Source organism: Bos mutus, chromosome 15 (assembly GCF_027580195.1).
Source record: "Bos mutus isolate GX-2022 chromosome 15, NWIPB_WYAK_1.1, whole genome shotgun sequence".
Classification (NCBI taxonomy): domain Eukaryota; kingdom Metazoa; phylum Chordata; class Mammalia; order Artiodactyla; family Bovidae; genus Bos; species Bos mutus.
Window position 1 is genome coordinate 24,891,383 of NC_091631.1, and position 24,739 is coordinate 24,916,121.

The 24,739-nt window shown below is 38.0% G+C and overlaps 1 protein-coding gene across 7 annotated transcripts in view; it reads right to left on the minus strand.

Moving 5' to 3' along the window:
• Nucleotides 1-807: 807 nt before the first annotated feature.
• The window catches only part of ANO3 (anoctamin 3), a 495,323-nt gene continuing 471,391 nt past the window's right edge, over nucleotides 808-24,739 (minus strand). For 6 of the 7 annotated variants that reach the window (XM_070383648.1, XM_070383649.1, XM_070383645.1 and 3 more), the window contains 7 exons: nucleotides 21,963-22,060; nucleotides 18,688-18,821; nucleotides 17,677-17,829; nucleotides 16,410-16,557; nucleotides 11,019-11,099; nucleotides 10,763-10,868; nucleotides 808-4,053 (listed from right to left, as the gene is read on the minus strand). In XM_070383648.1, the coding sequence (XP_070239749.1) occupies nucleotides 3,871-4,053; nucleotides 10,763-10,868; nucleotides 11,019-11,099; nucleotides 16,410-16,557; nucleotides 17,677-17,829; nucleotides 18,688-18,821; nucleotides 21,963-22,060 (903 nt within the window). In that variant the 3' untranslated portion in view covers nucleotides 808-3,870. The remainder of the gene's footprint in view (nucleotides 4,054-10,762; nucleotides 10,869-11,018; nucleotides 11,100-16,409; nucleotides 16,558-17,676; nucleotides 17,830-18,687; nucleotides 18,822-21,962; nucleotides 22,061-24,739) is intronic. The other variant, XM_070383644.1, reaches the window with a different exon arrangement.

Here is a 24,739-nt window from a genome sequence, read left to right on the forward strand (position 1 = left end):
TTACAATTGTTTTCAGAGCTTGTTATAATACTGAGATTTGGGGGAAAATAAAAATATCGGATGAATGTAACAGGATTGAGTTAGGCATATCTCACAGAGAGTAAGTGCTCACTGTTTTTTACAGAATAAAATGAATTCCTAGTCCTGTGTGTGGATGCACCCACTCTCTCTCTCACACACACACACACACACACATATACACAAACACATCATACTCTCGGCTTATGTCTCCCTGTTACCAACTGATAGACTAATCAATTCAGCCTTATCAGTTACGCAACTCTTTGCACAACCTGGATTTTCAATTTGCCCCATCAAATTGAGAAAAAAATGGGCCATTTGGTGGCTTCTTGTTGACAGCAGGTTCAATTTGTCCTCCTTCATTGGCATGAATTATAATCTCTGCTAAACTTCCTGTTCTAAGGAGATTTTAATGGCAACTGATAGAGCCAGTGCAAGTGTCAAAAAAAGAAAGAAAATGCTTCTACGTGACAAGATCAAGCTCCTCTCCCATCTTTGCTAACACAAAGCACTATTAGGATCAATGTGGTACTCCATCTGCACTACCATATGAGGAAATGCCTTGATGATGATAGTTTATTGGAAGACAAAGAGTCAAAACTTTTCAAGCGTGGGGAAGGGCCCAAAGAAAAGGAAACTCTTGCCTTGGAGAACTAAAGAACGTGTAATCCCCTCTTCCCATACACACTCAACAAATCCCAGCGTCAAACTTAGAAAACAAACAGGATTAAATTAACATGCATATTATAGAAAAAATACCATCTCACATGAAAATTTATTGAGTGAAAAAGATTCCTTTTCATCGCATTCTACAACAGATTGTGCTAAGAGTCATTTTGGAAGAATATGCAGCATTCAGAAGTTGTATCTCCTCATGCAGTCACTCAGGCACATTTTATCTCAAAGTGCGTGCACGGACTCAGACAACTGCAAACAATTTCAGCTATAACCTAGAGCGATTTTCCACACACTGTACAATGAAAATGCTACAGCCTGGCGCACCTTGTCAAGGCTGAGAGCATGCACATACATGTATATACTAGTTATCTGCTTGAAAAGACAACAATTTAGAATAAGAAAATATATAAGCAGCATTCATGTAATACAGAATTCCTGAGAATAGTGTGTTATATAAATCTTTGAGAAATAATTCGTATTCATACGAAAACCATGGTATAAAATATTTCTCTCAACTAAAGCTGAGTTGTCTAAAACTGATATACTGTGAGGGGCTGTCAATATTTTGCTGTCAACGATGATGAAGATATAACTAGATTCTACTGCATTGCTTCACAAAAGGAGAATTTCAGATAATGTTTTTCATTGTTTCTCTGTTTTTCCATCGATTTCAAAAATATCAGAGAAGGCATTTCCTAAATCAATGTATCATAATTTTTATTAAAAATACCTTTTTCTTTTCATTTATTCCTGCTAGGTAATCAATATGATTTTATATGGTTATATAAAAATAACTCAGAAAGAGACAAATTCTCAAGGGCTATCTGTATTCTTTACTATAAGGCAAATGGTTTTGCCTTGTGTCCCTAATTGTAAAAGGACATAAATGTCAGGTTCTTTTATGTCTTCAATAGGCATAGAGAGTATTTATCCTCAGGCATGAGTATATATTTAACAAACAAAGAAAAGGAAATGCAGATGCTACAAAATGGAAGTATTTAAAGTTTCTTTGTGAAATTAGTACAATTAGTTACTGTGAATAGGCAGGTGGCAGAAACAAAACCTCTCTGGAATCTGAGGAAGATTCTGGAATCTGAATGGAAGAATTCCTTGAGACAAGGGAATGGGAGGGACATTTAGAGTCTGAAGTTCTTCCTCTTGCTCAGAATAAGAGGGCAGGTAGGGAAGTAAGTATTTTTGACAAAAATCAACCAACCACTGTGATTTATTTGTCTCTGGAGAGAAAGAAGGAAAACTAAAATAAAACAAAACAAAAAACACTTCATTGTTAAAATTTTTTAAATAGTGAAGAGAAACTTTATGATTTTTCTTGCTAGAGAAACCCTTGCATATATACAAAGTAGTTTTATTTCCACAGGTCTTTATAAATTTTGGAAATAACTGTACCTTTAAACGGCACACAAAACAACCACATATGTGTATGAATGCATGATTACATATGGGCTTCTCTAGTGGCTCAGTGGTAAAGAGTCTGCTTGTCAATGTACGAGATTTGGGTTCGATCCCTGGGTCAGGAAGATCCCATGGAGAAGGAAATGGCAAACCCTCCAATATTCTTGTCTGGAGAATCCCATGGACAGAGGAGCCTGGCAGGCTACAGTCCATGGGGTCTCAAAAAAATGGGCATGACTTAGCAACTGAACCACCACCACCACGACTATGCATGCCTAACCCCACTCCCAGAAGAAAATTGAGATTAGTTTTGTTTTGCAAGAAAAAGTGTCTTGATTTCTACTATATATTTTCTTAATTCAACTCTTCTCTTTCTTCCCATCCTGCCCCCATAGTTTATGCCTCCACCAGACTTTGTTTGAATGCCTCCTCAACATCAGTCTGTGAACATTCATGCTCACAGAGTTCAGAGAAACAGCAACTCCACAACAAGCAAAAACGATGTCTTTCACAATTAATTTGACTTTGTTTCTAGTGAGTTTTCAAAAATAAACCAAATCAATCTACCAAAGAAATAACAGAAAACTCCCTTCAGTGATGAAGAGAAAGTAAAACTCAAAAAAATGTGTTCTTTTACAAATAATATAAATTTATATTCATGCATTGTTTTCATCAGCTCACGAGCAAGAGTGCACATTGTTGGAAAAGCTTACATGTTGCAAAGCATCTGGCTTCTGTTTTCCTGAATAAACAAGCTACAGTGGAATATTGTGTAACTGGTCTCAGAGCTGCATGAATTGTATTAATAACTTGTGTTCCATATTGCAAGGTGCAAAGGTACAAGGAAAATCAATATATTTACAGCATTTCAAGTTATTCTGTGAGAACTGTAATAAATCAGGGAGGTGGAAATTAAGTATACTAGAAAACAGCCTTCCACAGTAAAATATGGATTCATTATCTTCTAAATGATATGAGAATGAGCATCCATATTTTATAACAATATGACTCCATTGGCCTTTAGTAAAGGAGAAAAAAAGGCAGTGAAAGTGAATCTGCTAGTGATAAAACAGATTGGAATGCAGCCAATGCAATAGAGTATTATTTCAATGAATGGTATTCTTTTTGGAGTCTTAGATTTTTGGTTTGACTACTGAAGTTGTGCAACTCTTCAACTGCATAGTCAGTGAAAAACAACATGAATTTCCTGTGACAGAGATCCAAAAATCCCAGCAGGAAACAAAGGAAATTCTTATAAAACAGTAACTTGAAGGGACGCAGAGTTCTGGCAGCAAAGGCAATAACTAATTTGTCATTTCTTGGTAAGTAGCTCAACTCAACCTAAGGTTCCAAAGTCAGATTAGTGTGCACATGAGGACCACATGATACTTTAAGTCATGCCTGACTTGTGTACATTTACATGGAAATCTGTCATTAGAAACCTCATCATCACCCTCCCTCGTATACTGTGTTGATGGAAGGTGGAGGTTTCCAAACACACAACTCCCTGAGGCTGGTTCTGAGAATTAGACCCTGGCTTCCTGCACTCTCAATCTAACCATTTTTTAAGGTCATGAGCCATTTTTCTTCTTCCCTAGACGACTGGATATTTCAAATCCAGAGATGGCTATGATGTATTTCCAAGTATCATATTATACATGTGGTTTGCCAGGTATGCCTTCCTCTTAGATCCCACCTAGAATTATAATTTGCCATCATGTCCACTAATGGTATTGCCCTCACTGGGCAACAGATCCACTAAGGCCATTCATGGTGAACAGGGTGACCACTTTTTCTCCGCTGCTGTTGCAAGTGTTCTAGTTCAGCCTCGTACATCATTTCTTGGACTAAGTACTTCTCCCGCCTTATTCGGTCATATAGGTTCTTTGGTACATCCGGAATCAGGTATGCGATGAAAGACTTGATCCCAAAAACAAGGTGCTGAAAGTTGAAGAGGAGAAAGTACATTTTCAACGATTCTGAAATGCTAATTATAAAACAAAATAGTCATGAACAATGCTGTGTTTGCCTTACATTCAAGCATCAGAACTCGGTATGTACCATCTAGAATATTTTGGGAATATTTTGGAGATATCCCAAAACTATATTGGGGATACATTTATTGCCTTCCATCTAATAAGTATTACAACAAAAACGTGTTGATGTCACCTTACAAACACTGAATGAATCTGACATGCACACCCATAAAACCCTTATATACTATGCAATACTGCTATGATATGCATTGTCATACATGGATAAGAAAGACCATACGCAGGGAAAATTCCTGCTTCATAAGATGTTATAAGACACAGTGTATGAACCACACAGAATACAGTGAAGCTGTGAAGCTGAATTTGGACTCAACCCCCAGCATACACATTTTTCAGAATTTCTACTCTATTAAAATCATATATTATTATAACTGCTCTAAAATATCTTATCTTTATCAACATTTATTCTATGATAAAATATATTATACTAAAATAAACTGATAAAAGTATTGCATTAAAAAAAGCAGGAACAAAAATTATAGGGTAATATGCCTGTGATTAAAAGTACAGATGCTGAATGAAATTGCGTGTGTTTGAATCTCACTCCAACACTCTTAGCTGTGTAACCTTATACAAATCACTTATGTTCTCTATGTCTCAGCTCTAAAATGATGCTAATATTGGTATCTTTTAAAGGTTGGTATAAGAATTAAAAGAGCAAATATATGCGAAAAGTTCAAAGGGGTGCCTGGTACAGTATAAGCACTGCTTAAATAGTAACTTCAACTATTATAAATGGATCTTTTTTCTTTTCCCATGAATAATAGGTCTTTTAATTTCTCATTTAAAAAAATCTGATTGATGGAGTTAGGATGATCTGTAGAAAAGAACCCATTCACTAATTTAAATTGTAACAAATGTTTCTAATTTTTACTTCTGTGCTCTTGAGTCACATTGATTAAAAAAAAAAATCTGATTGATAGAGTTAGGATGATCTGTAGAAAAGAACCCATTCACTTGAAGGACTTAGGACTTAATCTCTATGTGGAAAGGAAAAAGGTACTTTTACCTGGGCTTGCTGTACATGTCCAGGGAAACAGCACTGCATAGTAAATCATAGAAATGCAAGTCATACTTTCCCATAGATAAGCAGATCAAGAGTTTCTTTCCCGACCAAATACTTGATATTCACAGAACAGCCAGCAATGTGACTCAAGAGCACAGAAGTAAAAATTAGAAACATTTGTTACAATTTAAATTAGTAAGTAGGAATATGCTCCAAGTCCTATGTGGTTCAGTCACTCTGTCATGTCTGACTCTTTGTGACTCAGGACTGCAGCATGCTAGGCTTTCCTGTCCTTCACCATTTCCTGGAGCTTGCTCAAACTCATGTCCATTGAGTTGGTGATGCCATCCAACCATCTCATCCTCTGTCGCCCCCTTCTTCTGTTGCCCTCAGTCTTTCCCATCATCAGGATCTTTTCCAGTGAGTCAGCTCTTCACTTCTCAAAAAGCCAAAATATTGGAGCTTCAGCTTCAGCATCAGTCCTTCCAATGAATATTCAGGGTTAATTCCCTTTAGGATTGACTGGTTTGATCTCCTTGCAGTCCAAGGGACTCTCAAGAGTCTTATCCAGCACCACAGTTCTAAAGCATCAATTCTTTGGCACTCAGGCTACTTTATGGTCCAAATCTCGTATCTGTAAATGACTACTGGCAAAACCATAGTTTTGACTATATGGACCTTTGCCTGCAAAGTGATGTCTCTGCTTTTTAATATGCTGTCTAGGTTTGTCATAGCTTTTCTTCCAAAGAGGAAGTGTCTTTTAATTTCATGGCTGCAGTCATGATCTCCAGTGATTCTGGAGCCCCCCAAAATACAATCTGTCACTGTTTCCACATGAAGTGATGGGATCGGATGCCATGATCTCCAAGTCGTATACAATGGTAATAAATGAACCTACAAACTGATTCTCAGAAATTGATATGCAAGGATGGCTTAATACTAAAAAGGAAATCTTTTTTAAGTTAGATTTTAATATCCATTTATCAAGGCACTCTCACAACCAGTAACAGATGACAATTCTTAAAGTGATAGAGTTTATCTTAAAAAACCTACAGCAGATAATATACTTTAAAAAACCAGAAGTGTTTCCACTGAAGATGGAAACAAGACATGGTTGTTCACACTGCTGCTATTCAACATCCTATTGGTTTCCAGCTATACAGTAAGGCAAACAAAAGCAATGAAACTTTGGAATTCAAGACAAAAACTGTTGTTATTTGCAACCGGTATTATCACTTGAAAAGACAATTCACCAGATTTACCAGACAGAATACTAGAACTTAAACAAGGAGGTATGATCATCTTAAAAACATTATTAGTATTCCAGCAAAAATCAAGCAAATCATGTAAGGGAGGTTTAGATAGTATTCATAACAGCAATAAAAATATCTATAAATTTTCTAGAAATTAAAAGGGAAAAATAAGCAAAAGAATATTTAAAAATCTATTAAAGGAATAGAACGATTTGAATAAATTCCACATTCATTAATGAAACAACAGAGATTTTGTAAATAAGTCAGAATTTGATTTCTACAAATGTAATTCTAACTAAAGTCTTTGCTCAATATTTGAAGGAACCTGAAAAACAGTTTATATGAACGACTAATAATTCCAAATAGCTATGATAATTTTTTAAATTAAGAGAAAATGTGGCAGGAATGGAAGGTCACTTGCTTTGTTGGATATGAAATATTTAAATATTGCATTTATATAATGCAATAGTGATCCAGTTACAGACAGAGTGATAACTCAAAATACTAAGGTCAGAGATATACCTGTGACAATATAGGAACTTGAAATATAACAGAGATGGTTTTACAAGTCAGTGGATAGATAATAGATTATTCAGTAAATAGCAGTGCAAAAATTATTTTACTATATGGAGAATAAAAAATAACTTTTTCTTTCAGACTCTATAAGAACTCCAGGTATCTTAAAGACATGTGATAGGTAAAACTATAGAGTTAATAGTAAAAATGTAGTAGAATACCTCTTTGAATTGGAGATAAGGAAAATGTCCTAACTAAGCTATGCAGAATAAGCACACACCATGAAAGGTAAACAATTATGGGCTTTACTACATCAAAATTGAACATTATCTGTTTACAGGTAAGACTAATAGGTTGTGGACAAAAAATGACATCTGCTATGTATATAACTGGTGAAGATTAATACATAAAATAGATAAGGAAATCATAAAATTTGGTTAACAAATACACTGGAAACACAATCCAAAATGGATCAAAGTTATAAGACACACACAAAAAAAGGAAGCCTAAATGGCTTTCTAGTACTAAAAGTGATGGTCAGTGCCATTATAACAGGTTAAATACAAAAAAGTTAAAGCAAAATATTACCTTACTCTTTTACAACTGCAAAATATTAGAAATCAGATACTATGAAAATCTGGTGGAAATCCAGGAGAATTTTGAAGAGCAGTCTGTCAGTATTATTATACATGAAACCAAGTACCCATATAAACTAACAATTCCACACCTGAGTAAAATACTCCTTAAAAACCCTAAATGTGTTTACAAGATAACATGTCCTATAGTCTTAATAACAGACACAATGAGGTAGAGAATTATTGTAGGTCTAGAAGGCAATGGCACCCCACTCCAGTACTTTTGCCTAGAAAATCCCATGGATGGAGGAGCCTGGTAGGCTGCAGTCCATGGGGTTGCTAGAGTCTGACACGACTGAGCGACTTCACTTTCACTTTTCACTTTCATGCATTGGAGAAGGAAATGGCAACCCACTCCAGTGTTCTTGCCTGGAGAATCCTGGGTATGGGGGAGCCTGGTGGGCTGCCACCTCTGGGATCGCACAGAGTCAGACACAACTGAAGTGACTTAGCAGCAGCAGCAGCAAGTACCTATCTTATGGTACGTATGGTATTTAATTTTGATGAAATATCATAAGTACACAAAATAAATTACAGATCTCATGGATAGATGTCTCTCTAGATCTGAAAAAGTACAATGGCAAGGGATAAAATGAATTATTACATAATACCATTGAAGTAATTCTGAAAAATAGTACTTAAAGTAATACTATACACACACACACACACACATATATATATTTATAAACAAACATATATTCAAATCAAGATGTGGAGCATCTTCCACAGAAGAAGACAGAGTGGGTGCTTATGGAGGGAGCGGGTAGCAGGGAATGAAAAGAGAAAAAAAAAAAGGAGGGAATCACTGGTGTCATGGATCCATGATGGAAGGTTGCTGATAACTGAGGCATTTAATTAAGTTCTTCACTGTATCAGGCTGGCTATATTTTAAGCAAGGCAATGATATTGTAGCTTCTCTAAATTTCTTAACAGGACTACAATCTAGTATTACTGTATCACTCTGATCATCAAAATCTGTGCAATTTTTATAAAAGTGTTCTCAGGCATAAATTACTGAATTATTTGTATGCTTATACAAATACACATGGAGAAGGAAATGGCAACCCACTCCAGTATTCTTGCCTGGAGAATCCCATGGATGGAGGAGCCTGATGGGCCACAGGCCACGGGGTTGCAAAGAGTCAGACACGACGGAGAGACTTCACTTTCACTTTCACAAATACATATGATTAACTATAATTAGAGTTGATTGTTCAGAAGATAATCTCTCCATCTGATGAACAAATATGGGTTCTTTTGTTAGATTATGAAAATCATTCTTTCCTTTTCAAATTTGGTTACTATGGTGCTCATAACTAAGTTGAAGTACAGTTGATTTATAATGCTGTGTTAGCTTCAGGTATAAAGCAAAGTGACTGACTTATATATATATATATATATATATATATACACATATACTCTATTTTTTCAGATTCTTTTACCTTATAGGTTATTATAAAATATTGAATATAGTTTTCTAAGCTATATAGTAGGTCATTTTTTGTCATCTATTTGATATATAGTAATCAGTTCAGTCGCTCAGTCGTGTCTGATTCTTTGCAACCCCATGATATGCAGCATGCCAGGCCTCCCTCCATCACCATCTCCCGGAGTTCACTCAAACTCATGTCCATCAAGTTGGTGATGCCATTCAGCCATCTCATCCTCTGTCATCCCCTTCTCCTCCTGCCCCCAATCCCTCCCAGCATCAGGGTCTTTTCCAATGAGTCAGCTCTTCACATGAGGTGGCCAAAGTACTGGAGTTTCAGCTTTAGCATCATTCCTTCCAAAGAACACCCAGGACTGATCTCCTTTAGAATGGACTGGTTGGATCTCCTTGCAGTCCAAGGGATTCTCAAAAGTCTTCTCCAACACCACAGTTCAAAAGCGTCAATTCTTTGGCACTCAGCTTTCTTCACAGTCCAACTCTCACATCCATACATGACCACAGGAAAAACCAGAGCCTTGACTAGACGGACCTTTGTTGGCAAAGTAATGTCTCTGCTTTTCAATATGCTAAGTTGGTCATAACTTCTTCCAAGGAGTAAGCATCTTTTAATTTCATGGCTGCAATCACCATCTGCAGTGATTTTGGAGCCCAAAAAGATAAAGTCTGACATGGTTTCCACTGTTTCCCCATCTATTTGCCATGAAGTGATGGGACCAGATGCCATGATCTTCATTTTCTGAATGTTGAGCTTTAAGCCAACTTTTCACTCTCCTCTTTCACTTTCATCAAGAGGCTCTTTAGTTCCTTTTCACTTTCTGCCATAAGGGTGGTATCATCTGCCTATCTAAGGTTATTGATATTTCTCCTGGCAATCTTGATTCCAGCTTGTGCTTCTTCCAGCCCAGCATTTTTCATGATGTACTCTGCATATAAGTTAAATAAGCAGGGTGACAATATACAGCCTTGACGTACTCCTTTTCCTATTTGGAACCAGTCTGTTTTTCCATGTCCAGTTCTAACTGTTGCTTCCTGACCTGCATATAGGTTTCTCAAAAGGCAGGTCAGAAAAAAAAAAAAAAGGCAGGTCAGGTAGTCTGGTATTCCCTATTCTTTCAGAATTTTCCAGTTTATTGTGATCCACACAGTCAAAGGCTTTGGCATAGTCAATAAAGCAGAACTAGATGTTTTTCTGGAACTCTCTTGCTTTTTCAATGATCCAGTGGATGTTGGCAATTTGATCTCTGGTTCCTCTGCCTTTTCTAAAACAAGCTTGAACATCTGGAAGTTCACAGTTCACGTATATACGTATATGTTAATCCCAAACTCCTAATTTATCCCCCTCTTTCGCCTTTAGTAACCATACATTTGTCTTCTGTCTGTGAGTTTGTTTCTGTTTTATAAATAAATTTATTTGTGTCACTTTTTTACATTCCACAAATAAGTGGAATATATTTGTCATTCTCTGTCTGGCTTACTTCACTAAGTGTGATAATATGTAGGTCCACCGTGGACCTAGAGATTATCCTAGTTTTCTGATATAAATACTCTTTAACTTACATTATTCAGCCCTTGCCTTTTTTGTACTTGTCACCATGGTTTCATTGTATTTAAATCTTTTACAGGTACATAGTCAGCTCCAGTTTTGGAAGTCAGTGAGAAACTGAGTTCAAAAAGACAATTAATGTATCAGTTGGAAAAGTGTTTATCTACAGTAATTTTATCAGCCTGTGACTAACCTCAAACACAATAATGAAGGCCAATCTAGCAGCGAGGATATGCCAGTACTGGAGGGTGAATTCATAGGGTTTGGAACTCCAAGGAGGACCTCTGTAGTCTCGGTACCTAAAATCCACAAAAACAGAGTGAAGATCCCAAATATTCTTTATTTGCCAAAACTTCAAAATGACAATTTCAGTGTTCCCATTAACATGTTGAATGGAGGAGATGGAATGGTGAAAGCAAAAAGAAAAGACAGCTATAATTTTTAAGTACCTGCAATACCCAGATTTTCCTATGCCAAGTTCACTCAGGTCAAAGAAGGATAGGCTATTGTTGACATATCCTGTTAAACAACTGAAAAGAAAAGAAAGCATCATGTGACTCAGATTCATAAATTTCTAATCCAACTCCTTCATTACAAATGATGGGATTTAGTAAGTGCTGTTATGCCATTCATTCTATTTATAAACTCTGAGCAACTCAGCTCTCTGATTCTATTCCCTGACTCACTATACCTGTGATTATACCTTAATGAGACTGACTCTTGCCTGCAATTCCCTGCAATAGTTTCTGTCTTGCCCTATCACTTGACTTATATTTTGTTAAATGTTCACTATGCAGTGGGTGGATTTCCCTGGTGGCTCAGACAGTAAAGCGTCTGTCTGCAAAGCAGGAGACCCGGGTTCGATCCCTGGGTTGGGAAGATCTCCTGGAGAAGGAAATGGCAGCCCACTCCAGTATTCTTGCCTGGAAAATCCCATGGACGGCAGAGCCTGGTAGGCTACCGTTCATGGAGTTGCAAAGAGTCGGACACGACTGAGCGACTTCACTTTCACTTTCTTTCATGCAGTGAGCATTGTGGTTATTTCATATGCATTGAAATTGCATAAATATACTTTTATAAATATACATATATATACATGTTACAGTATTTGGATAATTATAATCAAGCAGCCAGTTGATAAAAATGCTTATTTGTGATTTATTAACTTATTCAATTTATATATTGAGGACCTAAAGTTTGTTAGAAAATTCTAGATACTTGGTATTCAACAGTAAACAATATAGGCAAAATTCCCTACCCTGATGGTTCAGTATTAAATTGTAATCAGGGTCAAATTTTACAATAACTTTAGAAGCTTATTATTTCCATCATGTGGATTAAAAAAACTAATATTTACAGAAACTAAATGACTTTCTTTAGTACTATAATTCTCAAAATTTCTGGTTTCAGATACCCTCTACATTTAAAATAAGCATTGAGGATCTCAAGGAGCTATTTGCATAAGGGCAACCAGGTAGAATTAGTGGTAAAGAACCCATCTGCCAATGCAGAAAATGATAAGAGACACTGTTTCCCTGGGATGGGAAGATCCCCTAGAGGAGGGCATAGCAACCAACTCCAGTATTCTTCCCTGGAGAATCCCACAGACAGCAGAGCCCGGCAGGCTACAGTCCATGGGGTTGCAGAGCTGGACACGACTGAAGTGACTTAGCATGCAAGCATGCGTATCAATTGATATTTACCACATTAGAAATTGAAAGAGAAATTTAGAAAATATTATGTTAACTCGTTATAAATAACTATCAAATCCATTCAAATAATATAAAAACACATTTGAAAAATATATATTCCAAAAGAAAAAATGGAGTGAGAGATGACACAGATTTACATGTTTGCAAAATACCTTAATATCTGCCTTAATAGAAGACAGCTAAGATTGAAAGCAAGAAGAGAAGGGGACAACAGAAGATAAGATGGTTGGATGCCATCACTGATTCAATGGACATGAGTTTGAGCAAGCTCCAGGAGATGGTAAAGGACAGGGAACCTTGGCGTGCTGCAGTCCACAGGGTTGCAAAGAGTCAGACACGACTGAGCGACTGAGCAACAACAACAAGATACTCATGTGTGCTCCATCGTATCCAACTCTTTCGACCCCATGGACTGTAGTCCACCAGGCTCCTCTGTCCGCGGGATTTCCCAGGCAAGAATTCTGGAGTGGGTTGCCATTTTCTCCTCCAGTGGATCTTCCTGACTCAGGGACTGAACCCAAGTGTCTTGGGTCTCCTGCATTGGCAGGTGGATTCTTTACCACTTGAGTCATCTTGGGATACCTGCATTAAATCTGTTGCAATGTGTTATTTTTGTTGAAGGTTAAGTAGAAAATCTGGCCTCATACAGATTAACTAGTTGGAAAAAGGAAGACTATTTTAATATTTCAGATAAATGTTAGTATTTTTCTTTGGTATTCCACCAAAGCCCCACCTATGGTAATGTCTCAAGTTTTTGTTGCAACGTGGAATCTTAAAGTTTCAATGAACTTTCACATAAATTGTTTCATAGCAGGTCTATCTTGTACTCTGAATTCATCATTTATCCAAGCATGATTCCGTGATATCAAATAGGGGCCATTTGGAGAATATCTTTTCCAAATGAAAAGATAAATCAGGGGTCCCCAACCTCTGGGCCACAGACTGGTACCTGTCAGATCGGCAGCAGCACTAGATTGGAAATAAAGTGCACAATAAATGTGATGCACTTGAATCACCCCAAACCATCCCTCCTCTCCCAGGTCTTGAAAAACTGTCTTCCACAAAACTGGCCCCTGGTGCCAAAAAGTTTGGGGACCGCTGCTTATGCAGATATCCCATATATTGATTTATTTTTTACTAAAGACCATGAAAAAGCACAATTGTTAATATCACCACTGATTTTTATCAGAAAAAATAAATACTGGGAAACTCTCAAGCCCCACACTCTTGATTATTTTCCTTAAAATGACAAGCTAGTTTTGTGCATTTTATAAAAGAGTGTTTGCTAAATACCCAAGTCTGAATACTCATAGTTTGTTTCGTAATTGTTCTTTGTCTGGCAATTGTTGGAAAAAATGTTGGTTTGGTATGCAGCTCCAACAATCACACAGGTGCTCTTCTGTGACACTCCCATCACACTTCAGGATATAGCACACGTGCTTCATGCACACTTCGTGTTTTGTCAGATAGAATATTGAGAAGACATTTATTCAAGGGTAGAGACTTGATACAATTAATAATTATTACGCTTCATCCAAGATATTTTGAAATGTCTTTGTTGTTCAGTTGCTAAGTCGCGTCCAGCTCTTTGCGACCCCATGGACTGCAGCACGCCAGGCATCCCTGTCGTTCACTGCCTCCTGGAGTTTGCTCAAACTCACGTCCATTGCGTCGGTAATGGTATTCAACCATCTGAAATTTCGTACTGGCATCTTAAAAATGGTGACTGTAGTGAGAAATACAGTCATTACTAGTTTGTTTTTGGTGCCACTGATTTGAGTGATGCAAAGCCACGCAAAAATTTTATCCACCAGTGCTTTTGTACCATCTGTGCAGACTTCAATGTGGTAAAAAAAGCAAATAGTATCTTAGTATTATTATGAAAATAGTATTGACACAGATTGAGAAACTGTCAGGAACATAGCGTTGTTAGAGCTTGGATTTGAGTGCCCATTTATCTTATTCTAAACCTCCAAATATTAATTATAGGGTCCCACTGACTTCTCTCCCCTCCCTGTCCATCCTAGACCTCATAATCTATCATTTCAGCTGCTCTCTTGCCAATATTCTCCTCTCCACTGCCACCTTGTCCTTTTGCCCTCTTGCTCTGGAAATTTCCAATCTGAATGACGGTACTCCAATTTAGCTGCTAAGCATAGCCAGAGAAAATTAAATACAGGTAGCCCTTGAGAATGTGTGGTTTCAACCTCACATAAGTCCACCACATGTCTCCTCGAAATGATTCTGCATCCCTAGTCACTGCTTATGGAGAAGGGCTCATATGCTGACTAAGTGAAAAGTCAGGACTGGAATGTAAAGCAGCTGGTGCCCAGCCAGTCTCATTCTCGCCTGCCACTAGGTGGCGGTAAAGACACTAACGAATAATGCCTGTGAGGAAGAGGGCTGCGAATTGTGCTCCGTATTTCAAATCTTTAAAGTCTGCTTCTAGACCATTTTGAATTAAGAAAAAGGGGACTTTGTGATTTTTCACTACTAATATTAAAACCTTTTTTTTTTTTAGTGTTTTGTGTTTTACAGTTCATAAAATGTTACCTCAGACATCATTTCTGAAACAAAGGTCCAGACTGATGAGGTGCCTTTTAGTAAGAAGCAAAGTTAATACTTAAGTCTAGGGAGTTTGACTTCAAGTCAAAAATCTCTTGGGAAAAAAAAAAAAAAATCTCTTGACAAGACTCTAAAATATAAAATAAAATCTCATGTCTTTATTACCTCTCTTTGAAAAATTGAGATGTTTGTTTGTGTTCAGAAAGGCACTGCAATGTTCTGAGACAAATTAGTTAGCTCATCAGCAGAACTAAGAGCTGATGTCTTCCTAACCAGGACTCGGCCTGTTGGGGCACAAGTCCTGTATCCAGATAAGATGCAAGCCCAGAGCTGCTCCTGAAGGGAGGAGAGGCAGCTTCTCCTAGCACTACTAGCCACTTATCACTACTTTCAGGCCTAAAGCTACCCTCTAGCTAAAAACTCCAGTTTCTCTCTGTCGCCAAGTGCAGCACTGCCTTTCATTCTTCCCTAACACACATTTTCAAGAAGGAAAGATCTGGAAAGTCCATGTCCCCTAAGGCAATGGTCCCATTAATAAAAGGAGAAATTTTGTTCCCCAGTGACCATTTTGTGATGACTGGAGACATCTGTGGTTGTCACAACTCGGGGAGCAGCGAGGTTGCTTTTGGTATCCACTGGGTAGAGGTCATGGGTGCTGCTAAACATCGTAAGATGCACAGGATGTCCCCTCCTCCTCAAAAACAGAATTATCTGCTCTGCAGTGTCAGTAGTGCAGAGGTCGAGAAACCCTGGAAGTGTTGATTTAAATTTTAACGAAAAAGAAAAAGGAGGCAGATCTAGGGTATCCTTTTCTGCATCCTTAAAACCTCTAGCAGTAAATTCCTTTAGAAAAGTCTTTTATATAGCTGACAGTTTCTTCATATTCTGCATCTCCTCACAAACTAGTTTAATTCCCTTCAGTAATCCGATTAACTATTATGGGCCTCAATTTCCTGATAGGTCAGTTGGTAAAGAATCCACCTGCAATGCAGGAGACCCCTATTCAATTCCTCGGTTGGGCAGATCCGCTGGAGAAGGGATAGGCTACCCACACCAGTATTCTTGGGCTTCCCTTGTGGTTCAGAGGGTAAAGAATCTGCCTGCAATGTGGGATACCTGGGTTTGATCCCTGGGTTGGGAAGATCCCTTGGAGAAGGAAACAGCTACCCACTCCAGTATTCTGGCCTGGAGAATTCCATGGACTGTATAGTCCATGGGGTTGCAAAGAGTTGGACAGACTGAACAACTTTCATATCACTTCACTTCATAGACAGAAAATTACTGGATGATTTTTAAGGTCTCTCCTGGTTTTAAATCTGACTTCTAAATACATTATAACGTTTTTACCATTTTAATGCCAGTGATGAATTTACACAGAAAGTCATAGAGAGACTCTAAAATTATTTTCTGTAAAACCCTGTTGTGCTTTTTATCCCAGTTGATTTCATCTAATAAACATAGAAACACAATGATCAGAAACATTACCCTTAATGGTCACAGAACAAAACTGCCCAGTAAGTTCTGTTTAATGACAAACACAAAATGTGTAAAGTTCAACCTTACCTTTCACTATATTCAAAATGAGTTGCACAGGGGCCATATTTGTATTCATAGACAAAACGTGGGATGTAATCAGATGTTATAGCAATTACAAATGCATTAGTGATCACAGCCAATATACCAATTCCTTCAAGAATTCCATACCAGATACCTAGTAGGAGAAACATAAAAGACAGTGAATAAAAATAAAAAAAAATAAATAAAAAGAAAATCCTTTAGTTTTCCAACCTTTAACTTGGAACAGATGTTTTAGTTATGCTGGAACCAAGTATTGTGAAAGGTTAGTTGCTCAGTTGTCTCTGACTCTTTGGGACCCCGTAGACTATAACCCACCAGGTTTCTCTGTCCATGGAATTCTCCAGGCAAGAATACTGGAGTGGGTAGCCATCTCTTCTCCAGAGGATCTTCCTGACCCAGGGATCGAACCCAGGTCTCCCACACTGCAGACAGATCTTTACTGTCTGAGTCACCAGAGAAGCCAATGTTGGAACCAAGCTCTGTCCATTATTTACTTTCTAACGATGGTATATATCTCACTACAGATATTACAGCTACTGAATACTTTCTATAGAGAGGAGGAAGATCCCATCTACAGAGATTTGAAAATTAGAAAATTGTTGGAATTGGTTTTTATTTTTAACAATGAGATATGGCATAGCTGCTTAAGATTCTTCAAAGCCTATATATAGAACTTGATTAGTACTAAAACCAATAAAAATATAGTAGTACTTCATTGTGTGAACCCCAAAATATCTGCATTCACTATGAGTTTTGCCTTTATCTTTGTCAAAAACATTTTTGATGTAAAAATATTAAAAAGTAAAGCTAGTTTAGTGTCAAGATCTGGAAATCACTGGTTTCTTAAGAAGTAGAAAATGTCAACCAATCTGGCATTACATAGATACACCAAACAGGCTTTGAAATTGTATATCGTATCAACAGACTATTGATTTTGGTCAAAATTGATGTTTCAAATAGGATTAAAATTAACTTTAAAAAATGATGATATGAAAAAATAAGTCCTAGAAAGGTATATATGACATCCTTTACAGTTACAAACAAGTTTATGAAATAGCAATGCTCAGTAAGAACTTACACGCAGCCAAGAGTTATAAATAAAATCACTCTCATTTCATTCTTTTGTTAATGAAAACAGTTTTGTTATGGTTGGAAGGGAGCCCCAGCAATAGAAACACATATGGTGCTAAGTAAGATCAAGCCACCACTTGGCCTTAGCAATGCAAAAACCCATGTAGTTCCTGAATCTTACCTATGTCGGTTGCTCGGGCTGGCAAAGGCCTCCGCCACTGGGTGACAAATTTGTATGCATCCAGCCTGATTTCGATGATATTGTTTAACAAAGCCAAAAGAGGGGCCAGAGGAAAAGCTGCAACGAAGATGGTAGTAAAACCAAACTGCAAAACTGTAAAGGCAGAGAGTTAGAAAATTAGTAATATAAACAGTCTCATTTATTGAGTGTCTTCTTTGTGTCATATTAGGCATCTTTACATAGATTGCCTTTAATCCATTCAACACCCTATAAAGTAAGTATGCTTATCCTATTTTACAGTTGAGAAAACTTGAAGCTCATAGGTGTTAGTTAATCTGGCTAAAGGGTAGATAGCTAAAAAAAGGTTAAAATCTGAATTCAAACTCAGGTCTCAATAGACTGTAAAAGGCTCTATGAGCCTTTCATCTCTATGTGATACATCATGAAGGAAGAAAAATGTCAGAGGACTTGAAGAAAAATGCTCAGTCCTAGAAGAGAAGCAAGAGACCTAATCTTGTCCTCTGTTTTTCTGGATGAGAAAACTGAGGGCCAGAGAACAAAAACAAACATTAAAACAACACACCAACATGCAGCAATCTTAACAGTCAATCCTTATTTTCATAATATAAATAAGTTTATTGAAGAAGCCCAGACTCAGACTGATCTGTGCAAAGATTTACTGTGAGAAAGAATTACTGCTTTATTTGGATGGGATGATACATTTCTTAACATAGGAATGAGTTTTGCTTTATTTTGTTCCTTTAAAATATTTGTTCAAAAGGTAGATACTTTCATTTTGCTCAAATGTTATGGTTGACAGGGCAATACGCATAAGCTTTCCAAGGACACTGCCTTAATATCTTCTCCAGCTCTGCTGAGATAAAGGTGTAGATGTATTTTAGAAAGCTTGGAGTTGGAAAGGAGAAAGATGGTTTTCTCTCTGGAATCAGAGTCTGCATGAAGTACAAAAAGTATCAAGAAGGTCAAATAGCTTTGCAGAAGGTTACATACCCATTTCTAAGTACTCATCCATCAGTCCGTGAATATTCATGGGCTGCAGATTCCAATCATTTTCCCACTGAGGGATGGAAGCATCTTGAATTCCCCGCTTGATTTTATGTCGTGACCACCAGTTCTGGATCAACCTACATTATGAGCAGACAAAGGGCTTTTGAGCTCTTATTTAAGCAACTAGTAAACAATTTACAATGTATTAAGAAAAGTGAAATATTCACTACCTTGAAACTGTACTGGGAATTGGGGGTCTTTGTATGGTCTCAACTTTGTTTTTACAAAGTTATTTATTCATTTATTTTTGGTTGTGCTGCATCTTCGTTGCTGCGTGTGGGCTTTCTCTAGTTGTGGCAGGCGGGGCTATTCTCTTGTTGCAGTGGGTGGGCTTTTCATTGCTGTAACTTCTCTTTCAGCAGAGCACAGGCTCTAGAGCATGCGAGCTTCAGTAGTTGTGACACACAGGCTCAGTAGCTGTGGTGCTTGGGCTTAGTTGCCTCACAGCATGAGGAATCTCCCCGGAGCAGGGATCAAACCCATGTCCCCTGCTTGGCAGCAGGATTCTTAACCACTGGACCAAGGGGGCCCTAGACTTCCTAGCCCCTATAAACATCTACATATTTGTCAGAGTTGAACCTCCCATGCACTGGTGCTTCCTGACGTTGTTTAGACAGAGTCTCATTTCTATGATTCTATGATCCCATCTATATAAATATTTAAACTCCTATGCTGCATGCTGTAATTGTATCTGAGCCCTTCCTGCCATATCGTATGGACTGTGTTCTCTGAACACGAGTAAAATCATTTAATTGAGCCCTACCTAGAGTTTCAAGAGATGTAATTTCTAGTCTCCACCCTACAATGCATTAGCTGTGTGGCTTTTATTAAGTCACTTCACTTCTCTGAGTCTATAAACATGAAGCATTCAAGCGATTACACTCTGCTCCTATAGACAACAATAACTTACAGGCAATGAGTCCAAGTTTCAGTCCATTTATCAGACTTGGGAAGGAAGTAACAATACTTTACCCAGTCCAGGGGCAGTCTTGAAATTACATGACTCAGAAATATCCTGGTATGCAAATATTATAGACTTCTGGGTAATTATTTTAAGAGTTAGATGAAAATTATCTCTAGGACAAAGTGAATTTCACAGGACTCAGTGAACACTACCCAACTCTCAGTTGTAATTAATCATAGACTTGGAGCTTTAGTGGGGCTTGGAAGAGCCACCATAGCCAGATAAAAACGTCGGGCAGAGTGCTTCAGTGTGTGCTCCATGTAGGTTGCCTCTGGAGCCTCATGAAGATGAAAAAGAGGGTTGGAGTTGGAAAGCCAGCTTGTTTATATGCTATTTACTTCAATCTGCTTAAGATTCTACTTGAAGAAAGAGAATTGTGGTTTAAAGTTTAAAAATTATTGCTTTAGGGACTGGGTCACTCCTGTTAGATTTTCTGCAGCGAGGTCTTAATCCAATTGTTGGAAAAACCCCACCAGGATATCCTTTGCCATGGTACCCTTGGGATTTGAAATACAAAATCCAGGCTGACCTCTTGGGCAAGGACATGGTGGAAGATGCTGTCCAAAGTGCACAGTATGTATAGAAGTACATGGATAATGATAACAGTAAGATTCAATGTTAATACCACAATGGCTACCACACCATTGTGACTGTGCTTGTGAAGTACCCACACTATGTCAGAGGCTGCGGTAGGCACTTGATACCTAATTTATTCTGATATTTTCAAATTATATTCTTCAAAATCTATGTTCAAAGAGATGAGCCAAGGATAGAAAGGGATATGAAAAATGGACTGGGCTTCCCAAACCTCTGTTGCTATTCTCTCTTCATTCAGAGGAAATTCGCTTTAATCCGTTTCGACTATTGAGGATTTGTATAAATATCTCTTCACAAAAACCTTCTGTCATTTATTGATGAAGATTTAAAGACCATTGTGTCATATAATCTAATCTTCATAAATCCTTTATTTTACAAATTAAAAAATAAAGTCTCAGAGAGGTTAAGTAAATTATAGGTATCTTTAGCAAGAGGCAGAGAACGAATCTGAACCAGGCCTCAGTAATTTCACAGTCCAGTGCTCTTAGACTGCCTGTAGTTTAACACAATACTTTATTACCAATTTCAGGGTTAATATCACCTCTCCAAGCCCTCTGCTCAGGCATGTCCTGATATAGTTATGGGTCAATGAGGAGAAAAAAATATGGTATAATTTGATGACTGAGCCTAAACTATTTTTTTTATAGCATCAATTAACTAACCAGTTCTTCCCCCATAGCAAGGAAATTTCTCAATACTATATTATTTTTAGCTTGGTTAGACCTCAAAGCTTCCATATCACATTGTTTTAAATACACCCTATTTCACTATATTCTAAAGGTTAATATATTTTAATAGATGTAAAAGTGAGCATTCAAGGCCCTTTTATGCCAGCATTTCATAGAATTTATCTTTATGGACAAAAATAGAATGCTGTTGGTTTGATATTGTCACAACCAATACTGGTGTAATGATTTTCGTTATTATTGTTGTTGTAACAAAGAGCCCAAAATAGTCCCATCTACAATTTTAACTTTATTTTATTTTGCTTTTTTTGGGCAGGTGGGTAGAATGGAGGTTCTCTGTATTAAACAAAAACAACAACAACCTTAGTCTTCTGGTAACCAAAAGAGACCAGAAAGTTATTTTAGTCCTCAAGAACCCACACTATCAATAATGCTTTAAGAATACCAACAAGTGTGTTAGGATACTGAACAGAATACAAGTATTCTACATCCATTATCTCCATTAATCCTTTAAACTGTTCTTGAGAAGATACAGCTTTTGAGCCCTTCCAGGAGATGTGAAAACTAAGGCACAGAACGACTGACTTAACACACGGTCACACATTTTAGAGAGGAGCAGAATGGAAACTGAACTGTTATGACTCTGATTACCAAGCCCACTTCTTAACAGCCAGCCATACTGCCTGTATCTTTCTTCTTTGTCACTCTATATGTATATGTGTGCACACTTGGTTGTGTCTGACTTTTTGAGGTCCCACAACTATAAGCCACCAGGCTCCTCTGTCCATTGAATTCTCCAGGAAAGAACACTGGAGTGGGTTGCCATTTCCTACTCCAGGGGATCTTCCCAACCCAGTGACTGAATGTGAGTCTCTTCTGTCTCCTGCATTGGCAGGAAGGTTCTTACCACTAGTGCCACCTGGGAAGACCTGTCAGGCTATACATGGCCAGTTTAAAAATTAAGTACTCACGGGTATCCCAGTTCCATGAAGTTGTTCCATATTTGCTTCAAAAACATGATGACTCCCATCTGGAGGCAAAGGTCTATCAAACAGCCACTGGGATGACACTGAAACAAACAACAGGGCAATAAGGATCTTGCTCCTCTCAGAGAGCTTAAACACCCCTATCTTCCAACTGCACAGCAAATTCTAAAGCCATGTCTCCTCATGTCAATGCATAGAGAGAATAAAAACAAGGAAGGAATAGCAGGTATGAGGATACTTGATAGGGAAGTTTTCAGTAAATATACTGGAATATTGACCAAAATTATAATAGCAATAACAACAAATCTTCTTTTTTTTTTTTTTCATGGCCACCCCATGAGGTGTGTTCTCTGCATTGGAAGCACAAAATCTTAACCACTGGACCACCAGGGAAGTCTAACAAATCTACCTTTTAATGAAAACTTACTACTGCCAGGCTCCATGTTAGGCATGATCACATTTAATGAATGTTCTGGAATACTTTATGAAAACAGTGTAAGTATTAGTCAGTCATGTCTGATTCTGCGATCCCATGGACTGTAGTCCACCAAGCTCCTCTATCCATGGGATTCCCAGGGCAAGAACATTGGAATGGGTAGCCACTTCCTTCTTCAAGGGATCTTCCTGACACACGGATCAAACCTGGGTCTCCTGCATTGCAGGCAGATTCTTTACCATCTGAACCATCAAGGAATCAATTTAATAACCAAGTGATATTAAAATGTTTAACAAAATGTTTATATTTTTAAAAATAAGCTTCCCATCTCAGGCTAATTTTAAATTTGTAGAAAATTTGCAAAGCTAAAATAGTACAGAGAGTACCAATACACTCCTCTCCCAATTTCCTTCACTGCCCCTTACAGAACCAAGGTATATTGTCAAAGCTAAGAAATTCACAGTAATACATTTCTATTAGGTAGTGTGTTAAAAAACAGAGGCATTGCTTTGCTGACAAAAGTCTGTAGAGTCAAAGCTATAGTTTTTCTAGTAGTTATGTACGGATGTGAGATTTGGACCATAAAGAAGGCTGAATGCCAAAGAATTGATACTTTTGAACTGTGGTGTTGAAGAAGAACTCTTGAGAATCCCTTGGATAGCAAGGAGATCAAACCAGTCAATCCTAAAGAATCATCCCTGAATATTCATTGGAAGGACTGATGCTGAAGCTGAAGCTCTAATACTTTGGCCACCTGATGAGAAGAGCCTACTCATTGGAAAAGACCCTGATATTGGGAAAGACTGAGGGCAGGAGAAGAAGGGGATGACAGAGAATGAGATAGTGGATGGCATCACCAATTCAACAGACATGAGTTTGAGCAAGCTCTGGGAGATAGTGAAGGACAGGGAGGCCTGGAGAGCTACAGTCCTTGGGGTCACAAAGAGTCAGACATGACTTAAGAGACTGAACAGCAATGAACTAAACTCCAGACTTTACTAGATTTCACCTGCTCAAGAATCTAATCTGGGATACCTCAGAATTTGTCATGTCTCTCCCAGTCTCCTCTGGTCTAGGCAGTTTCTCAGATTTTCATATTCTTAGCAATTTTGAGCACCACTGACAAGCATCCTGTGGACAATCCCCCAAGCTGGGTTAATCTCATGTTTTCACCTTTAGACTGGGGTTATATGTTTTGGAATGGAGGTTGGGTACAGTGGTGAAGTGCCATTTTCACCATCAGGGTTACATGATATCCACATGTCATTACTAGTGATATTAACCTTCAACATTTGGTTAGTATAGTATCTACCAGGTGTTTCCATGGAAAAGTTACTCATTTTTCCTTTCTCTCAGAAGTGAGTCACTAAGTCTAGCCCACTCTCAAGATGGGGGAAAGGTCTATTGCCCAGGGAGGAATTATCTATGCATATTATAATGCATTTAAGTGATAAAAGTGAGCCACAAAACTGTTTGCCAGTATGATCCCAGTGATGCCCTGTCTGTGTTCCACTGCTTTTTTTTAGATCTTCAGTAATAGCATTAGAGGGCTTCTCAGGTGACCCAGTGGTAAAGAGTCCACTTGCCAATGCAGGAGAAGTGGGTTCGATCTCTGGGTCTGGAAGATCCTTTGAAGGAGGAAATGGCAACCTGCTCCAGTATTCTTGCCTGGGAAATCCCATGGACAGAGGAGCCTGGTGGGCTACAGTCCACAGGGCTGCAAAGTCAGACATGGCTGAGTGACTGAGCATGCACGAATGCAACAACATTAGAAACCCATACACACAAAAATGTGATTACAATGAAAATTGTAATCAATGTGTTTTGCTTGAAAACTGCACACTATTTGAGTAGGAAAGCATAGGTCTTTTTCTTTGGAAATGGGTTCATGTCCTGCTCATAAGGCTGATGGTCTCTGTAGCTTTGATCTACAGTTTCTATTTCTATCAAGTCAGTACCAGTGGGACTTCAAAGGGAACAAATACTTAGGACACAAAGAGCCTGCTTTTCTGTTTCCAGCCCAGTAACTTAAAACTCTCCAATCTGAGCCAGAGAGGGTTTGCCAGTGGTAGTTTTTATTGTGTGGGAAAGTTTCAGTTCTCCTATACAAGCATATTCCTTTTCAGGATGAATTTAGGACCCCCTGAACTCTGCCACATATATACCATAAACAGGTTCAGTAGAATGTCTGAGACAGAATAATTACTAAGCTACAGAGGCAGATCAAAGATCACAGTAGCAAGCTGAAACTGTTCATTTTTTGCAGAGAGATTCAAAGAGGCAAATTAACTTGTCCAAGATTATGCAATGCTAACTGGAGATGTAG